Source organism: Pantherophis guttatus, chromosome 5 (assembly GCF_059756535.1).
Source record: "Pantherophis guttatus breed Tessera chromosome 5, ASM5975653v1, whole genome shotgun sequence".
In the NCBI taxonomy this organism is placed as follows: domain Eukaryota; kingdom Metazoa; phylum Chordata; class Lepidosauria; order Squamata; family Colubridae; genus Pantherophis; species Pantherophis guttatus.
This window is the reverse complement of record NC_142067.1, coordinates 106,000,971-106,020,736: the sequence shown is the minus strand read 5'-3', so window position 1 is coordinate 106,020,736 and position 19,766 is coordinate 106,000,971. Positions and strand designations below refer to the sequence as shown.

General features: G+C 39.1%; 1 protein-coding gene across 4 annotated transcripts in view; it reads left to right on the top strand.

Moving 5' to 3' along the window:
* The window catches only part of FGF14 (fibroblast growth factor 14), a 357,939-nt gene extending 338,825 nt beyond the window's left edge, over nucleotides 1-19,114 (top strand). For 3 of the 4 annotated variants that reach the window (XM_034418116.2, XM_034418088.3, XM_034418124.3), the window contains 2 exons: nucleotides 8,763-8,961; nucleotides 15,777-17,664. In XM_034418116.2, the coding sequence (XP_034274007.1) occupies nucleotides 8,763-8,961; nucleotides 15,777-15,913 (336 nt within the window). In that variant the 3' untranslated portion in view covers nucleotides 15,914-17,664. Of the gene's footprint in view, nucleotides 1-8,762; nucleotides 8,962-15,776 lie in introns of all 4 variants that reach the window. The other variant, XM_034418097.3, reaches the window with a different exon arrangement.
* The last annotated feature ends 652 nt before the right edge of the window (nucleotides 19,115-19,766 follow it).

Below are 19,766 nucleotides of genomic sequence, written 5' to 3'. Positions count from 1 at the left end.
ACGGAAACTATCAACCAGTTCTTGTGATTCAACCAGTCTTGTGATTCAACCAGTCACAAGACCAACCGACTACACAAGACCTATCTAAACAAACAAGACACTTCACCAAAAACCCCACGGATGATGTTACCTAGTTTGGTAACAAAATGTCCGGGAGCCAAGCAGTAAGGTCAGAGGACAAACCTTACTACTGAATGTTCAAACACTGTATATGTGCATATTTAAGTGTCCCTGAGAGCAGAAATCTAACTTTAAACATTATTAGTGAATCACATTTTGTAACTATTATAGGAAGAAGATTTCTTTCCATTGTAGGGATATGAAAGCCTTGCACCTGGTTAACTGTATTCTACCAGGTAGACAGTTCAAAAACATGTGCTAGGTGTTGTATGTCTGGTAAGAAGGCAGAAAAAAGTAATTCACTAATTCTTAAGCAACGGTAGACAAAATGATAGACAGAGGACTTAGTGCATATCCTGAACTATCTTCACCCTACTGCTCCCTAGTGATTATAAGCTCATGAAATAAGCACACCAGTGTGCCTACTGTCCCGTTCCTACTGTCCTCATTTATATGTAATCATTCTATGTGTTTATGGCTATGTTTTGCCTATTTATATCCTTTTATTTGTGCCAATTTTTTTCATGTGTCCAGATCTATGTCTATGCTGTTATTTGTTTCCTTGTACTTATTGATAAATAAATAAATAAATAAATAAATAAATAAATAAATAAATAAATAAATAAATAAATAAATAAATATTGAAGAGTTGGTGCCATTGGATTTGAACCTCCAAAACGTAAAACTACTCTATTCTTGATAGATGACTACCTAAATAGATACTTTCAAATATTCCCATGCTGACAAACTGTTTCTCAGTTATCCAATTTTTGTCATTATAATGTTGCTCTTAGCCTTCAGTAAGCATCTACTTCCTTGCATTTTCCTCCATTCCTTTCTTGCTCCATCCCTAAAGTAACAGAAACAGACCTCTTTCATCCTGTGTGTGACACATCCATTCAGAATTTGAAGATAGCTATCTTAGAAAAATTGTCTGCGGAAGCTTCTGTTGATCTCTATGAATTAGAGCAGGGATCCCCAACATCTGGGCAGAGGCCCACTACTGGGCCATGGCCTATTTGGAACCTAGCTGTATGAGTGGTGGGCCAGCGCGCGCACAGCTCAACTTGCACGAGCAGCAGGCTGGCGTGCATGCGCACGCACGGACAGCTCAATTAACGCAAGTCAAGGTGCGTGTGCATGTGCACACACCGGCCTGCCACTTGCACAAGTTGCCGCACGTGTGAACACCTGCGCCAGCCTGCCTTTCACATGAGTTGATCTGAGTATGTGTGAGCCTGCCGTTCACTCGAGTTGAGCTGTGCGCCCATGTGCGTGTACCGGGCCACTGCTCACACAGTCCGGTTCCCCTCCTTCCCCAGCCAGGCCATCAAGCTGCAAAGGTTGGAGACCATTGAATTAGAATTTTAGAATGAGTGGTGACCTCAGGGAAACAAGACTTCTTACACATGGGCTATGCAATACAGAGGTTGATTGAAGAGATCTGTTTCACATAGAAGCAAGATGAAAAGATAATTTTGATAAATTATATCCTATGTTAATATTAATTCAAATAGTTGCAGAATCAACTTAAATAATATACTTGCTCTATATTTGTCTACATGGCTTTAGCCATTTATGAGCAATCATTACAAAGGAGTACCACAATTAAACAATGTTAAGTGTCACCTCTTCCGTAAAACGTTAGAACAGAATCTAACAAATACAACCTCTCTGAGGAGATGGGTGATTCGGAAATATAAAATATAAAATAAATAGTAAATCAACTTTTTTTGTAATTACTTGTAGAATAGTTACAGTATAAAAAGGAGAATTGCTATTTTTTTTGGTAAAATCTTGATTTTTTTTTTCAAATACTTCAACTTCTTTGTTACAAAGTTACATATATGCAAAGAATTGTTTCTTTATTACTAAGCTATAATGATAAAAATAACTATTTTATATTATATATATTAGAAAAATACAATGTAGCATTAGATAATTAAAACAATTATAAAGAATACATGCTGTATATGTTTGTACAAACTGAATTGCATTGTCCATGTGGTCGATTTGGGCTTTACGATTTGACTCTCATTTTAAGAAACAAAATTCATATTTTAATTTTTTTTTTTTAGAGTTTTGGAATAGGTGGAAACATTTTGTCTATTCCAGACAAAACAATGGGAACATTGATTGTATGCATTTACAGTAGAAGTTTAAACAAATTCAAGCCAGAATGGTTCCAATATATGTAATATATTATGCAGCAAGGCAAGTTAAATTGCTTGAAATACTTTTTTTTTTTTTTTGAGGAAAAAGAAATTGTTGGAAGAATAATTAAAACAATCCAAGCAGAAATTAGCAATCCCTGATGTCTAAAGAATAGTACAAAGATTTTTAAGTATATGAATGCATTCCTTTCCCTTTCTTTATTTTTGCAGCAGATTTTGTCTTCCCATCTCTTCCTGAGGGTTGAGCTGGGATTTTATCTTTCTCGCTGCAGTTCTATCCAACCAAGCAACAATTTTGGGATCTTAATAACAGCCTTTGAATACGGGAGGTGAAAGACAGGGGGAGAAGGAAAGGGAAAAGCAAGGGAAAGAAGATGAAAGAAGAAGGGGGATATGGCTCAAAGGAATGAAACAACTCTGAAATCCAAGAGCTCGCCAACTGGCTTTCTTCCAGGGCAGCTGGGGATCTGGTCAATCCTTCTTACAAATTCAAGCCATTTTTATCTCTGTTTGTGGAAACCTTTCTAGGAGGAAAGTCCTTCTAATCTGTGGAGGGACATCTGGGAACTGCCCTGGGGGAAAAAATCTTTCCTGAAACAGGGGAATGATGTCCTTTGCCAGTTTTTGACAACGGTTATCCAAAACATAATGCAGTGGCTCAGTGGCTAAGATGCTGAGCTTGTCAGTCGAAAGGTCGGCAGTTCAGGGGTTCGAATCTCTAGTGCCGCGTAATGGGGTGAGCTCCTGTTATTTGTCCCAGCTTCTGCCAACCTAGCAGTTAGAAAGCACGTAAAAAATGCAAGTAGAAAAATAGGGACCACCTTTGGTGGGAAGGTAACAGCGTTCCGTGCACCTTTGTCATTTAGTCATGCCAGCCACATGACTACGGAGACGTCTTTGGACAGCACTGGCTCTTCGGCTTTGAAACGGAGATGAGCACCACCCCCTAGATCATATCATAATCATAAGTTTATTTGTCAAGCATATATAAGATAACAGGTAAAAGTATAAACATAATTTGAATACATGAAAAGTAAAAAAGGAATATTAGGACAGGGACGGTAAGCACGATGGTGCACTTATGCACACCCCTTACAGACCTCTTAGGAATGGGGTGAGGTCAATAGTAGACAGTCTAAGGTTAAACTTATGGGGGTTTGGGGAAGAAACCACAGAGTCAGGTAGTGCATTCCAGGCATTGACCACTCTGTTACTGAAGTCACATTTTCTGCCATCAAGTTTGGAGTGGTTTACCTTGAGTTTGTATCTATTATTTGCTTGTGTATTGTTGTGGTTGAAGCTGAAGTAGTCGTTGACAGGAAGGACATTGTGGCAGATAATTTTATGTACTATGCTTAGGTCAGACTGAAGTTGGCGTAGTTCTAAGTTATCTATGCCCAAAATTTGGAGTCTGGTGGCATAAGGTATTTTTATTGCGGTTAGAGGAATGGAGGACTCTTCTCGTAAAATATCTCTGGACTCTCTCAATTGTATTTATGTCTGATATGTAGTGCGGGTTCCAGACAGATGACCTGTATTCAAGAATTGGTCTAGCAAATGTTTTGTATGCTCTAGTTAGTAGTACAACATTACCAGAGAAGAAGCTACGCAAGATTAGGTTAACAAGTAGAGCCGGGAACGACTAGCGCATATGTGCGAGGGGAACCTTTACCTTTACCTTTATCCAAAACTTGTACTCTAGCTCTTGATGTCTGTGCCCAATCTGAACCTTCTTTCCCCTTAACGATGCATCCTGAGCAGTGCCAGGTAATTCCTGCCACCTATCTTTCGTCCCTTCTGGCTACCCAGAAATGTCCTGATTATACTCATTCTCGCAGAAAACTATGAATCCCTGTTTTATAAGTTTAAAAATTTGATAGGAAATCTGTATCTGGTGAATACATCTCTCCAAAGAAGTTGTGATAAGTTCTAGTCTGCTTTATGTTGAGACATATACAATGAGGTTTTCTCAATGCTGATGTTAGCTATCAATCACCTCAACAATATTTGAAACCTGGAGCAAAACCAAAGGAATATGGTAAAATACAAAAACCATATATCAAGCGTGTTAGGCTCTTCTGGAAGTCTTTGTACAAAATTACTTGAGAAGTGGATTTGGCAATTGACTTCATTGAGTCATCTGGACATTCATCATGGCACAAAATGTCTTTCAAACCTATGTCAGCAAGTCATAAAGAATTGACATTAAAATTTATTCATAGGTACTTTTCATTTTTTAAAACGTCCATTACATTTAATTGAAGTTTTCTAGATTCTCTTAGAGACTTTTATTCAAACTGATGTCTATTGTCAACTGAGTGGCAGTGTTCATGTAGTTTGAATTAACTACAAAACGTTTTGGTGAAAATTTTGAGAAAATAAGAAAAAAATATCGTATCTGCCTTTGGTACCTAGTTCTAGTGTAGCTTTATTGTTTGTTTCTTCAGAGATAGTTGTAATTATTTATGTGTAAGCTTAGATAATAGAGGCAGAATTAAGCATGTTGAAACATTATTGATTTTGGCAATAGAAGCAAACATGGTGTCAATCCTGCATCAGCTTGAACCTTTAAATAAGAACAACCTTGAACTCCATTCGGTGGAAAAGGCATGAGCCAGAACTGAAGTTCATGCATCAAAACTCCGAGTTAAAACTTTAGGCACTCCCCATTGCTGGTCCCTCACTGCTCAATTATGTTTTGAATAAGATGTTTTGGAAACAGCCATTCTGATTGTAGACATTCTTCTCATCACGGCATGACCTTGGGACATCATCTCAGCCAGGATTCATGGCAGACTGAAACTGAAGTGGTTGCAGAAAGCAGACATGAGGTGGCACTTCTGACACATGGATAAATAAATAAAAACGAAACGTACTCAATTCTACTTGGATTTATGAATGTTTCTTTCTATTAAATAAAACATTCCATTTTGACAGGGATGTAGCTTTCTGAAATTTGTACTCTTTCAGTAATTAAGACAAATACTGTTGCATTGATTTTCTCACCCATTAATGAAGAGCACCACTTTATCTGTAGCCTTTTTGAGCTTATCCCATAAGTGCAGAGAAAAGAAGGATGTTGTCAGTCTGCCACAATTTAGTCCCTTAAGCAAGAACGACCTTCAACTCTCATTTGGTGTGAAAGGTTTACTTTACTAAAGGCCAAGTGGATTACAATATAGCAAAGCCAGAACTGAGGCTCATGTGCCAAACTTTCCCGGTTAACTTTTCCCAATTTGTCCCTTCTTGTTATTGATCCCTCATTGTCCGATCATATTCAAAGAAAATGTTTTGGGAATATTTTCTTCAACTGTGGACTGGGTGGTGCGATGCCTTTCCCAGCTGCCTGACCTTGAAGTTGTGTCTCTAGAAGGTACGATGAGTCGTCAGCCTCCCCACTCCCATCCAACTCCCTCCCCCCGTAGTTTATGGCAGACTGGTAGCTAGCGAATGCAAAGTGCAGTTTTAAGAGATGTCTTTTTATTTGCTTTACCCTTCTCATTTTTCACTCCTTGGGGAAAAGAACAGATTTCTCCTTCAGCTAATAAACTTTTCCTTTGATTCACCTATTCCAGAGGTCAGCAACCTGCAGTTCTGGAGCTGCATGTGGCTCTTTCACCCCTCTGCTGCGGCTCCCTGTCACTCAAAATATGTGTCACAACCGCCAATGTGCAACACCCACCAGCACACAATTTATTGAACTTTTCAACCCCCGGTAGGCCAACCATAGATAAATCTAAGAAAAGAAAAGTTTCAGAAGAAAACAGAACATTTAATTCGACTACATATGCTAGTTTTGTGGCCGCTCAAGAAATAGTCAGGCACGGGAAGGGTTTTGTGGCTCCCGGTGTTTTCTTTTCTGTGGGAAACGGGTCCAAATGGCTCTTTGAGTGTTTAAGGTTGTAGACCCCTGACCTATTCTATACCTTATATCAGAGTTCCCCAACCTCCGACTTTACAGACTGGCGGGGGAGGGAGAAGGGATGGTTCAGCGCAAGGTGTGCAGAAGCAAACACGTGTGCACAGCTCCATTTGCACAAGCAGCAGGCACAGTGCTAGTTGTTTACATGTGTATGTGCTCAGCCTTGCCGCTCACGGGGGGACATGTATGCTTGCCCGCCACTTCGGGCAACTCAGTTTTGAACAGCTCATGGTCCGGTAGTGGACCATGGCCTGGGGCTTGGGGTCCCCTGCCTTATATTATACATTTGTAGTCCATGAAAATGCTGTTTTGCAACATTAAAGTCTGATGAAAAGATAATCTACCCTTTCCATTTCAACGCGTACAATTTTCTTACAAAATGATTCAGCAGAAGTTTTTTGTTGAATTGCTCGCAGTTCTTGCATTTCAAGTGCAATAACAGCCCATTGTTAATAAAAATAATTTTAAGTGAATGGGATTGTAAAAGCCTAAAATTACATTTAATATCTCTTACATATAAATGCACAGGAGAATTTAAGATTGGATGCTTTTGCTTTGCGCTTGATACATTTCTTCACGGTTGATTGCTGAGCAGCCAAATACGGCAATGAATCCCAGTTGTGGTCTTTTTTAACAGGTTTGCTCAAGTTCTTACAACTCTAAGAATCCTTTGCTAAGAATACTATATAGAAATTTGCTTCTAGTATAGCATTTTTTGCATCCTTCAGTCATTATCATTTTATAAATCAAATGCACAGCAACTCTTTTCTCTTAGAATTTTTTTTTTAAAAAAATAATGGACGTCTTTGGTCATAGTGCTTTTTGTTGACATGTTTCAAATGTTTGTTGGTTTCCCCATGCAGAAACCTATATACTCCAGAATCCTGTAGCCAAAATTCATCACTCCCTCCCTATTGCTGGGAGGCAGCAAAAGCCCGAACTTTCTGTCTGGTTTTTAAAAAAAAAAAAAATCAAAGATTTTATGGTCATAGGCCAGCTATTTGTTCTGTATCGGATTAGAGGTATTGATTTCATTTTTATTTCAAATGCATGTTACCATGTTCTGCAACAAAATGTACTTATTTTGAGTAAATGTGTCTAGCATCTGGGCAGCAGAAGAAAACATCATTTCATTCTGGCTCTTGGTTTTATGTTTATGGATCAAATTGTTTGTGGATCTAAGAAATACAGGCACATGTTCAAAGTTAGAATGAGGATGGACAGGAGAAGGGAAATATAAACACTATGCTTCACAGATGATGTGATATGTGTAGCTCCTTGGTTGATGAATAAAGTTTAAGATCTTTAAGTCTACAATTATCTAGTTGCACTACTAAATACAGGTAGTCCTCGACTTACGACCACAATTGAGCCCAAAATTTATGTCGTTAAGGGAGACATTTGTTAAGTGAGTTTTACGACCTTTCTTGCCTCAATTGTTAAGTAAATCTCTGCGATTAATAAGTTAGTAACCTGTTTGTTAACTGAATCTGGCTTCCCCACTGACTTTCCTTGTCAGTAGGTCACAAAAGGTGATCGTATGACCTTGGGACTGCGCAACTGTCATAAATATGAATCCGTTACCAAGCATCTGAATTTTGATCACATAACCTTGGGGATGCTGCTAAAGTCGCAATAGTGAAAAATGATCATAAGTCACTTTTTTCAGTGCCGTTGTAACTTCGAACAACGATCACTAAACAAACCGTTGTAAGTTGAGGACTACCTGTAGTTATTCATTGTTACATTCTGAAACTGATTTTCATTTCATTTAATGGATGTGTCTCAAAAGTAAAAAAATAATAATAATAATCATGGATTTAATTGCCAGGATCTGCCCAAGTATTGTGGCACTCTTCAAAATTCCACCTGGATTAAACTTCACAAACAGCATACCATGTTTCCCCGAAAAGAAGACTAGGTTTTATTTTCTTTTGGGCCCCAAAACAAGCACTAGGGCTTATTTTCAGACATTGTCTTACTTTTTTTCCCCATGTATGGGAGGCCCATTTCTTCTGCGTTATTGCGGCAGGGCAGGAGGCCGAACGGCACCCAGGCCATCCACACCCTGACACCCGCCTCACCTCGCGGCCACGGCACCAACACGCCACCCAGCCTCCTGCTCCGTTGCAGCCATGAGCAAACAGAAGAACTGGGCCAGCAGCCACATGTGCTCCTGCTGCACATGGCTGCTGGTGCTGCCACCACAAAGCAGGTGTCGGGGCACAGATGGCCTGGCTGCAGACACCCTGAGGTAAACTGGTGAGGGGTGCATGGGGTAGTTCCACCACCCCTGCCTTACCTCATGGCCACAGTACCGCGAGCAACCAGACGGAATGGGCAGGCAGCCGGCTGCGCAGGGTCTTAAGTGGGGCTTATTTGGGGGGTAGGGCTTATATTAGGTGCAAGTGTAAAAAGAACTCCATGCTAGGCCTTATTTTTTGGATAGGTCATATTTTTGGGGAAACGGTAGTAGCAAGTAATACAAAGAACAACCACAGCCACAGTTTGGAATTTTCCTCTAACTTCTTTTCTTTCTCTCACAGGAACTTTTTACCCCAGAATGTAAGTTTAAGGAGTCTGTTTTTGAAAACTATTATGTAATCTACTCATCGATGCTGTACAGACAGCAAGAGTCGGGTAGGGCCTGGTTCTTGGGACTCAACAAAGAAGGGCAAGTCATGAAAGGCAATAGAGTGAAGAAAACAAAACCAGCAGCTCATTTTCTACCGAAGCCATTGGAAGGTAAGCTGACTTTGACACAGCATCGCATGTATCAAAACATTCCAAAAAACCTATCACCCTTCAGGTCAACTTTCAAATGATAACTACTCTGGTTCCCTTGCATGTGTTTCCTAACTCTCCGTTTGATACCTCCCTACTTCGTATTTTGTGTCTGGTTTTTTTTTTTTTCCCCCGTACCTGAAAAGAATATGGATGAAAAGCTCTTTGGTGGCAATCTTTGAACTGGCAGGAATATGGAAAGCTTTTCTGAAAGCAAATTCCAGCATCACCCAGTCTGAACATGAGAAAGATTTTCCCATTCTTGCTAAAAACTCAGCAAGTGACAATAGAGAAGTCATACTTCTTTTACTCTCAGTCCTTTTAAGCACTATGGGGTGAGAAAAGTATTGATCTCTCTTATTTAGCTGTTGTAAGGATTTCTGAGGCAATGTATATGAATGATTTTGTTTGAAAGTACAAAATACTATAACTCTGTTATTCCAGAGGAAAAATCAGAGCCCAAGGTGAAATGAAAAAAAATATCACCTGGAGAAATTTGACTCACAGTATGTTCTTCTTTATTTATTTATTTTTTAATTTGATTTATATGCCACCCTTCTCCGGAGACTCAGGGCGGCTTACAATGTGCTAAGCAATAGCCTTCATCCTTTTGTATATTTATACAAAGTCAGCTTATTGCCCCCACAACTGGGTCCTCAATTTACCTACCTTAGAAAGGCTGGAAGGCTGAGTCAACCTTGAGCCTGGCGAGATTCGAACCTGCAGTAATTGCAGACAGCTGGTCTTAATAACAGGGTGCTTTAGACCACTGTACTACCAAGGCTCCTAGAAATTATTATTTCTAATAATAGTAGTAATAAATGCCTTGGGTGTAATCCCAAAACTTTTGTACACCAGCAGCACTGACAAAATTACTATCAGTCAATTGCAAAAGGCCTTTTTTCTTTGGAACAATTTGCATCCTACAACGATAGCTTTATCATCATCAAACAACAATGATCCCCCTATCCCAGGTCTTTGGGAAGGATTTGTGTGGCATAAAAATGCCAAATCGGTCTAAACATCTGGCTAACTGTGACTACCCATAATAATAATGAAGACTCAATGCATATGAAGGCCAGCACCAGCTAAAGAGATGGCCACTGTGATTTCACATTGTTATGTGTATAATAATAATAAGGGAAACATGGATAATAACAATAGCAATTGGTACTTTGCTTACAATCCAAAGCAATAGGAGCACCATTTGAATACTATTGGCAGTGACAAAATCAGTCCATTGCAAAAGGCAACTTTTATATTCTGGACTTGATAGGTAGATAAAAATGTCAAATCCAGTGTAAGTGCTAAATGTGTGATTAACCATAATATTAAATGTGCATTAAAGATTCTCTAAAGCCATCTGATATTGCTTTCCCCTGTTCCTTGAATTATTTCTGTTGGTAGCCCCTTTATTCCTGGGGCTTTGAATTTGGGTGACTTTTTGCTACTTCTTCAATCAGCATTTCTGGCTCTAGCGCTGTTGTTTTGTGGCCTTATGTTACTTCTCCGTGATACTCTTCTAGAGGTTTAAGAAGCTCTTGGAAGTGTTATTTCCATACTGTTAAAGTTACTAATAGCAATAGCAATAGCACTTAGACTTATATACCGCTTCACAGTGCTTTTACAGCCCCCTCTAAGCGGTTTAGAGTCAGCATATTGCTCCTAACAATCTGAGTCCTCATTTTACCCACCTTGGAAGGATGGAAGGCTGAGTCAACCTTGAGCCTGGTGAGATTCGATCTGCCAAATTGCTGGCAGCTGGTGATCAGCAGAAGTAGCCTGCAGTACTGCACTCTAACCACTGCGCCACCGCGGCTCTTACTAATCATTTCTGACCTGAATCTTTCTACAATTTCACAGGTGCCCTTTGCTTCAACAAACTTCCAACATTTATATGGCCCTTTCCCAGTAATTTTAGTTACTTATATAGAGGTTGGCAGACTTTGAGTGCCCACTGAAAATCCACCACCAATTGTTAAATATTATCTTGTCTTTTCATTTCATTTTTTAATGCTTCTCATTTATAATGCTGTTCTGTGACCGTAATATTTTTTTTAAAAAATGTATAGAGGTCAAATACCACCGATGAATCACTTGTGTGATTTTACTTGATCTTTAATGATATATAGAACATAGGATTCTTCCAAAGTATAGTCCATTTCATATCTGAGATATTATACATGTAGCCCTCATTTAGCTTCTCCAGTGACCTTTCGTAATTATAACTTTAATGAAAGAGTAACTGTATAACCAAAGCTTGCATTTATGACCTTTGCAAATCTGTAAAAGCAAAAGAAAACTGAAATAAGATAATGAACTGAAAGGAAGGGAAGGGAAGGGAATAGATTTTTTATTGGCCAAGTGTCATTGGACACGCAAGGAATTTATGTCCAGTTCATAAGCTCTCAATGTACATATATGCAACAGAGTGATAAGTCATATTCATAAATCCTAAGATACAGTCATAAATCATAAGATACAAACAACAATTGATAATAATAATATATCAATAGGAGAAGGTAATAGGAGATGAGAGAGGAGAAGAGGAGAAGGATAATAGCAATACAGCCTACTACATGGGTAAATATCTTTAGGCATAAGAGAGTGTTGTGGGAGTTAAGTGTTTAGCAGAGTGATGGCATGAGGGAAGAAACAATCTTTGTGTCTTGCTGTTTTGGGATGCAATGCCCTATAGCGATGTCTTGAGGGGAGAAGTTGAAACAGTTTATGTCCAGGATGTGAGGGGTCTGTAGATATTTTCTCAGCCCTCTTTCTGGTTCGTGCAATATACAGATCCTCAATGGAAGGCAGGCAGGTTGCAATTGTTTTTTTTCTGCAGTGCTAACCATCTGTTGAAGTCTGTACCTCTCCTGTTTGGTTGCTCTGCCAAACCAGACAGTTATAGAGGTACAAACGACAGACTCAGTAATTCCTCTGTAGAACTGTATCAGCAGATCCTTGGGCAGTCTGAACTTTCTGAGTTAATGGAGGAAAAAGTTTCTTTGTTGTGCCTTTTTAATGATGGTTCTAATGTTAGGTGTCTGTTTCAAGTCCTGAGAGATTATAAAACCCAGAAACCTGAAGGTCTCTACTGTTGATACTGTGTTGTCTAATACTGTAAGACTGTGATGGCGAACCTATGGCACGGGTGCCACAGGTAGCACGCGGAACCATATTGGTGGGCACACGAGTGTTTCCCTAGCTTAGCTCCATCATGCATGCACGCTGATTTTCAGGCCTTCCGGTCCCACCGGAAGTCGGGAAACTGGCTGTTTCCGGCCTCCGGAAGACCTCCGGGAGGATGGGGAAGGCTGTTTTTGCCCTCCCCAGGCTCCTAGAAAGCCTCTGGAGCCTGGGGAGGGGGGAAAACGGGCCTACCTGGCCCACCGTGCCATCACATGCCAAAAGCAGAGGGAAGTGGGGGGGTGTCACGTGCGCATGCACGGGAGGGCAGGGTGCATTGAATTATGGATGTGGGCATACGCACCCGCGACCCCCCCATGCTCCATCTGCTTTTGGCATATGACGGCAAAAAGGTTAGCCATCACTTCTGTAAGAGGTGGTAGAATGGGAGGTTTTCTCCTAAAATCTACTCTCATCTCTCTCTATAGTTTTAAGAGTGTTCAGCTCCAGATACTTCTGCTGGTGACTGCTTTGCTTAACAAACAAGTTTCCAGTCCTAATTATGGTTGCTAAACGAGTATAACCTGTGTTTTAAATCTTAATCCCATGTTTCTCTCCAACAACTTCTAACAGGATATTACATATTTTGAATATTAGACATTTAGTACACTTTGATAATTCCAATTTAAGACTATTATTTACAATGTACCATTGTATTTTTAACAAAGTGACTCATTTTGTTAATTTATAACCAATTGAAGTTCGTATATGCCAATTTCCACTTTAAAAAAAATCTTCTGGCATTACTTTATTATTTGTAAAGTAATCCCTCAATCTAAACAAGTTTGCTGCCTCAACATATCATTAGATAACTCTCCTAAATTATTCAGGAAAGAACCACAACCCATAACTGGCATTAAGGAGAAGGATGGAGTTAATGTTTCCCCAATACTTGCAAATCTCCAAAGCACATACAGTACGTATATTTGTGTATGTGTATGCATGTACAGATACATATATATACATACACACAGAGAGAGTATATGCTTTCATAAAATATATCAGTGTTGCTCTTTGATTTCAGTTAGCGCGCATCAGACATATATACTGTATTTTTCGTAGTATAAGACGCACCTTAGTTTTTGGGGAGGAAAATAAGAAAAAAGCTGATTGGCAGGTGGATTGGCCTCCCGGAATACCCCCAATCAGCTGTTCCCAGAGGTGAATTTTAGCAACAGGTTCCGTGGTTGTGAGCTCTGTGCCTTGCTTTTTTTTGCTTTTTTTTTTCTGCTTTTGAAACTTCTGAAACTCTGTTTCAGGAAAAAAAAAATTTTTTCCTGCCTCTGAAAGCCTCCAAATCAGAGCTTCAGAAAAAAAGCCTCTAAAGCTCTGTTTGGGGGCTTCTTTTCTGAAGCTTTGTTTCTGATGCTTTTTTCAGCCTCTGAAACCTCCATTTGAGAAGCTGGGCAGGGCTACATTCGGAGTATAAGACGTATCCAGACTTCCACCCTCTTTTTTGGGGAAAAAAGATGCGTCTTATACTCCGAAAAATACAGTACACACACACACACACACACACACACACACGTTAGATTTAAGATATATCAGAAATAGGAAAACAAGTTGGATAGCTATTTTGCCCACAACAGAATAGATTAACTTGTCCAAATAAAATAGTGGTGCACTTTTTCTTTTTCTTTTTCTTTATTCATTCATTCATTCATTCTTTTATTTATTTGATTTATATGCCGCCCTTCTCCAGAGACTCAGGGCGGCTTACAATGCGTTAAGCAATAGCCTTCATACTTTTGTATATACCTGCTTAGTAGGGCTTTTGGGGGGCCCTAAGGGGTGTTCTTTTTATACAAAGTCAGCTTATTGTCCCCACAATCTGGATCCTCATTTTACCTACCTCGAAAGGATGGAAGGCTGAGTCAACCTTGAGCCTGGTGAGATTTGAACTTGCAGTAATTGCAGGCAGCTGGTGTTAATTAACAGCCTTTTAGTCTGCTGCGCCACCAAGGCTCTTCCAACATTGGAAGAGCCTTCCAACATTGTTTCCAACAGCAAGATATAATTTAACACATTTGGTTTAGCTAAGATTTCTTGGAATATTAATTCCTAAATATTTGATTGACTTTCGAAGATTTGAACGTCATAAGTGCTTCTTAATTTCTTTCCATAGCTTTCCGCCTCTATGTATGAAAAGAACTTCTGTTTTTTGATAGCTAATTTTAAATCTTGCTATATTTCCATTGCTGATCATGTATTGGATAATTATTGGCAGTTTTTTATTAGTTTAGATAAAAATATTGTAATGTTATTGGCACTTACTTTCACATCCTGTTCTCATAAAAATGTACCGTCGTACACATTTTCATTATTTCGGATTGATGCATATTCTAAAGTTAGAGCTTTTCCATGGAGATAGAAGTTCGCTTATATCCGCAGCATGTGTTATGCTGACATTAGCATGTTATTTATAAATAACCCTTGATATCACATAATAAATAAAATGGAAACAAAGAAAGCCAAGTTTAAGCAATCAAAAATAGTGACAATTTGCCAGATTTCCATTCATGGTTATTTTGTGGTAAATTCTGCTGAGTTCAGTATTGTTTAATCTGGGTAAGGGAAAATCAGATTGTGGTCTAATCATGCTGAATAAATGAGTAGGGTGGACACTAAAGATCCTGCTCTATATTAGCCACTTAAGTTATATACTAAATAAGAGTATGTGAGCCACTGCTACGGACTGATGTTTTAAATGGCTCTCTCTTCCCCTACTTGGCACACTTTACACAGAAATGGCAGAGACCTTCTCCTTTGCATGTTAACGCCCTTCAGTCCTCACCCCATTTACAATTCACATTTTCTTTAATAAAACAGTTTTGTGCCACAATATATCTTAGTCACAATGTTGTTTTTGCTGCAACCAAATAATACAGCTGCCTTTCTAGACTTTTCCACAAACAGTAAAACAATTTTTGAAAATGGGCAGACGTTGTTGTTAGTTATGAAATGTTTCCGACCCATCGCGACCCCAGGGACAATATTCCTCCAGACCTTCCTGTCCTCTACCATCCCCCCCAGAGTCCATTTAAGCTCACGCCGACTGCTTCAGTGACTCCATCCAGCCACCTCGTTCTCTGTCGTCCCCTTCTTCTTTTGCCCTCCATCTTTCCCAGCATTAGGCTCTTCTCCAGTGAGTCCTTCCTTCTCATTAGGTGGCCAAAGTATTTGAGTTTCATCTTCAGGATCTGGCCTTCTAAAGAGCAGTCAGGGTTGACCTCCTCTAGGATTGACCAGTATGATCGCCTTGCAGTCCAAGGGACTCGCAGGAGTCTTCTCCAGAACCATGCACTCTAATTTAAATATGTCTTTAATTTTAATCAGCTTTGCTTAGATTGCACATATTTTACACTTTGCTTTTTAATCGTAGATTAACTGAGGGAAGTCTCTATGTGGCCAAAACATGAATATGTATGTGTTGATTTATATTGTGTTATATATATATTTTTAAAAAAACCCAGCTCTGCATCAGGTTAAGACAGGGTGCTGTGATATTTCACACTGAAATAAGTATAGAAACAAACTTTGCTAGCATGTTTAACTTAACATGGATTTCTCTTTTCTCCCTAATACTACAGTTGCCATGTACCGAGAACCCTCTCTACATGATGTTGGGGAAACAGTGCCAAAGGCTGTGGGGACGCCAAGTAAAAGCACAAGTGCATCGGCAATAATGAATGGAGGAAAACCAGTGAACAAGAGTAAGACCACATAGCCAGAGCCTTGTGGATGTTGTGACTTACTGAACTCTCTATGTACAGCTGGGCACTTTATCCTTGCAAGACTATCCCACTCTGGTGTCTGCGGATTGGCTGGAAGCAAGCGACGGCTTGCTCTGTGCTCCTTCCAAATCTGTAACTCTTCCCACAGCAAAGACTTTTGGATGACCAGCTGAACTCCGACCATAGAATGCCCAACCAGATATGGAATGCCTTTTAATCTCTTTTCTGTGACTGTGACACCTCATGTGAATGGCATACTTCACAAGTACACTTGATATCTCTTGCCTGCTGACAGTTACCCATAATTCCCCCCTTTGGAGCCCAGGAGACACCCCCCCCCCGTGTTTTAAGTTCAATTTTGTAGCCCACAGAATAAATAACAAGTAATTTCTAGATAGATGCTGTAAAACCTGTGCTATTATGGATTTTTTCTTCCTCCTCTTTTTTATGAGGCTGCTTGCTCCGCTGTCTGTGTGACTCCTTTGCAGGGATTATGTTTTGCTCAGATTGAAGTGTTGCTGATGGCTTAGTTTTGGGAAGCAATCAGAGAATTAGGGGAGCCTTCAAAACACTGTTAGGGATCATACCTGTAAAAGATAGGACCATTGCAAATAAGGATTCCGCTTGAATACAGTTCCAGTATGTTCCCAAGGAGGGAAAAGCATCACGTGTGGCTAGTCAACAACCTTCCAAGGCCAATGTTTGATACCCCCTGTGTGTGCGTGTGTGTGTTTTATACATATCACAGACTTACTGGTAATGGTAACATTTGCCTTGCCCAGCGAGCAAGACCCACATATTTTTAAGGAAGTGGGTCCAAAGAACTCTGTAGGCCTTGTAGGCCTGAATTAAGGCTCATTTTTCATCTACTAGTACTCATTATCTGAAATTCAAAAGAAAAAAAATTAGAATGAATGGGAATTCTGCTACCTACGTCTCTTTCAAAACAATAGGTTCCTTCTCCTGTTTTTAAACAATGGAACGTAATCCCATCTTTATTTATGGCTATAGTTCACTCTTACTCAGCAAAGCATGGGCAAGGAAGTTGTGTTTTTTTTTCTCTGCAGCACCAATGCAAAAGATAGTTACCGATTATACTTTTAATACTTTCAGTGTTAAAAAGAGAGGAAAGATTTTAAACATATTTGACGGATTCCTTTGCATTTCTTTGATAGCTTAGCATGCGAAGTCCAGGCAATATATTATTTTATCTATACCACAGCACTATGTTTCCAGTCCAGCTTCTTTGGATATTATGGCCACCAAATTGCTAGATTTTCGGTGCCTTGCATTTATCTTATTATTTTGGTTTTCCCTGTAGTCTACAAATTTAAGAAAATTCTAACAAAAGAACAAGGTCACGAATGTTTCTCTTTTGATTACTAAATGAAATAAATACTAATAATTTTTTTGGGCTAGAGAGCCTTGAGGCCAAAATGAAAGATTAGCAACAGGCTATTCTTACAAAACACTCTTAGACAAATGGATAAATTTTTGAAAGTAGATACTGGGAAACTAAATTGAAAACAGAAAGCATGATGTGAACCAAAATGTATCTTTGTTCCGGATAATCATGTATGAAACGTCTAAACATTTGCACTCATGTTTGTTTTCCATTTCAATTTTGGAACTTTTTTTTCAACGTGGTTTTAAATATTGGTTTACTTTTCATCGTTATTATGGAATGTTCAGATTTCCTATTTGGTTTGGTGGTAACAGATTAAACTTTGAATTAACTCTTGAATCTTGATTCATATCAGCTTCTATTTGAATAAGTAAGCCCTTAAGGTATGCGTGAATAGATCGCACATTGCTACTAGGTTATTCATGTACAACAGGGGTATTTGAACCCCCAATTTCTTGGTTTCTCCATACATGGTAAAGGTGTTTTAAGTTGATTTCTTTCAGCCACACAAGTGAAGCACATTAAACATTATTCTGTTCCCAGAATTTAGTAACATTTTTAAAATGGCAACAAAAAAGATTAAGGTGTTTTACAACAAAGAAAAGAATTGGCGCACAAAAATGGACCATAAAAATCCTTTTCCTCCTTGGTTTCTAGAGAAGGAATATCTTAGCAGTTCCCCTTGGGAAGAAGCCTTTTTTGATTTTATCCCCACACAGGGTAGAAAGGGGTCATTGTGGTTCCCCACAAGTAGCTCAGCAGTGGCCCGGGGGACTTCAGAAGTCATGCTATTTCAGATGCTCTGCCTAGTAGACACAGAATTGTTGTCTGCCCAACTCTGCCAGCCCGTCACATTTTATTCTGAATTTTGAAATGTTTTGTGGTTGTTTTTTTTCCCTAGAGCCCCAGTTATTAGAGACTGCTTACTTTGATTTTCAGTATACTTTCTGTACCGTGCAACTGAAAACTCTAAAACAAGAGTGCAAAATAAAAAGTGTGACATGTATTATTTCCCTTTCATTTTGATGATGATGGATGAAGCTGGAGAGGGACAGGTTGGGGGCTTGGTGAATCACCTCAGGACTTGGAACCAAACATAAAGCATCAAGCATAAGGTGAGGTAACATCAGTTTGTCAACTCATTTTATAATGCCAGCAAGATTTAATTTTTATTTTTATACCTGTGCTCCAGACTTGTACTCATTGCATAATTCTTCTGCTGGACCTTTTTTTCTCTCTTTTCATGTACAAAGAAGCTTTGGAGCCAGAATCAAGGTTAGCCAAAGGGAACTATTCTCTTTTGCCAATTGCAATACATTCTCTTAATTTTTACATTTGTGCCCATACTGCCATGTCAACCAGCCATGTAGTTAAATAAGAAGACCGAGTTCATGTTTGTAAATGATTGACGCTGTATACTATTAAGTAGAACACATGTATTCCCTTCTTTGTTGTAATGGGTGTAGATTGCCTTCACACCTTCCATGACTGGGAGGATCTTAAATAAGCTTATTTGAGAATCTAAATCCATTTCAGCACAGAGGAGAGAACGTGTAGTTCCTTGTGCTTTAGTTACTTTTTTAAGTTTGTCTCATCTGTTTGCATGGGAAAAGGATGGTAATAATGAATTGCATGTAGTAGGCTATATGTATCAGACCTGTTGGTATGTACTGCAAAACTGACATACATATAAGCAACAAGTTTGTCTGCATTGTACAGTTTGTGTTTATTACCATTTTGTTGTATACACAGATACAGCATATTGAATAAAATATTTATATGAAACACATATTTAAAAATACCCTTTACATATTTTTTTTAAAAAATGTGCAAAGTAGCACAACATCGGTTGCAGCATAATGAGACATGGAAATAATTTGGCAAAACTCAATTCTCTTTCCCCAGATCATACCAAAGAAAATCTGAGGGAGGTCCTTGCTTTATTATCTCTCGTGCTGTTTTCCAGGACATGATGACATCTTTGGTTCCCTTTCAAATTAATTTTGCTGTCATGTGAAACTTTCTTTTCGACTGCCTGTTATTTCCTAAAGAACTGTACAGTAAATCTGATGGAATCAATTTGTAACTATAGATTGTGTGTTTTATACTTCCATGTACACTCTATCTTTATGACTGAGCCTTCTCCATTAAGTTCTCTCATTTGGATCTTAATCCACAAGTCAGTTACTGGAGTGCCTGAAATAGAGGCAATCTTATCAATAAAGATGGTGATGATAGACCAGTCAAGTCATACACTTCTAATTCAGTTGGGGGAGTTGGAAGCCACCCTCTCTTAGGCTGGCATTCATATCTACAGAGAGGACCCTTTCCACTGGTGCATTGAGAAATCATGCTAAATTAAAGGGCAAGGTACAGAAGCAAGAATCGTTGCACTGGTTCCTGAATCCCCCCTCCATAATGAATGGGATCATAAAGTTGTA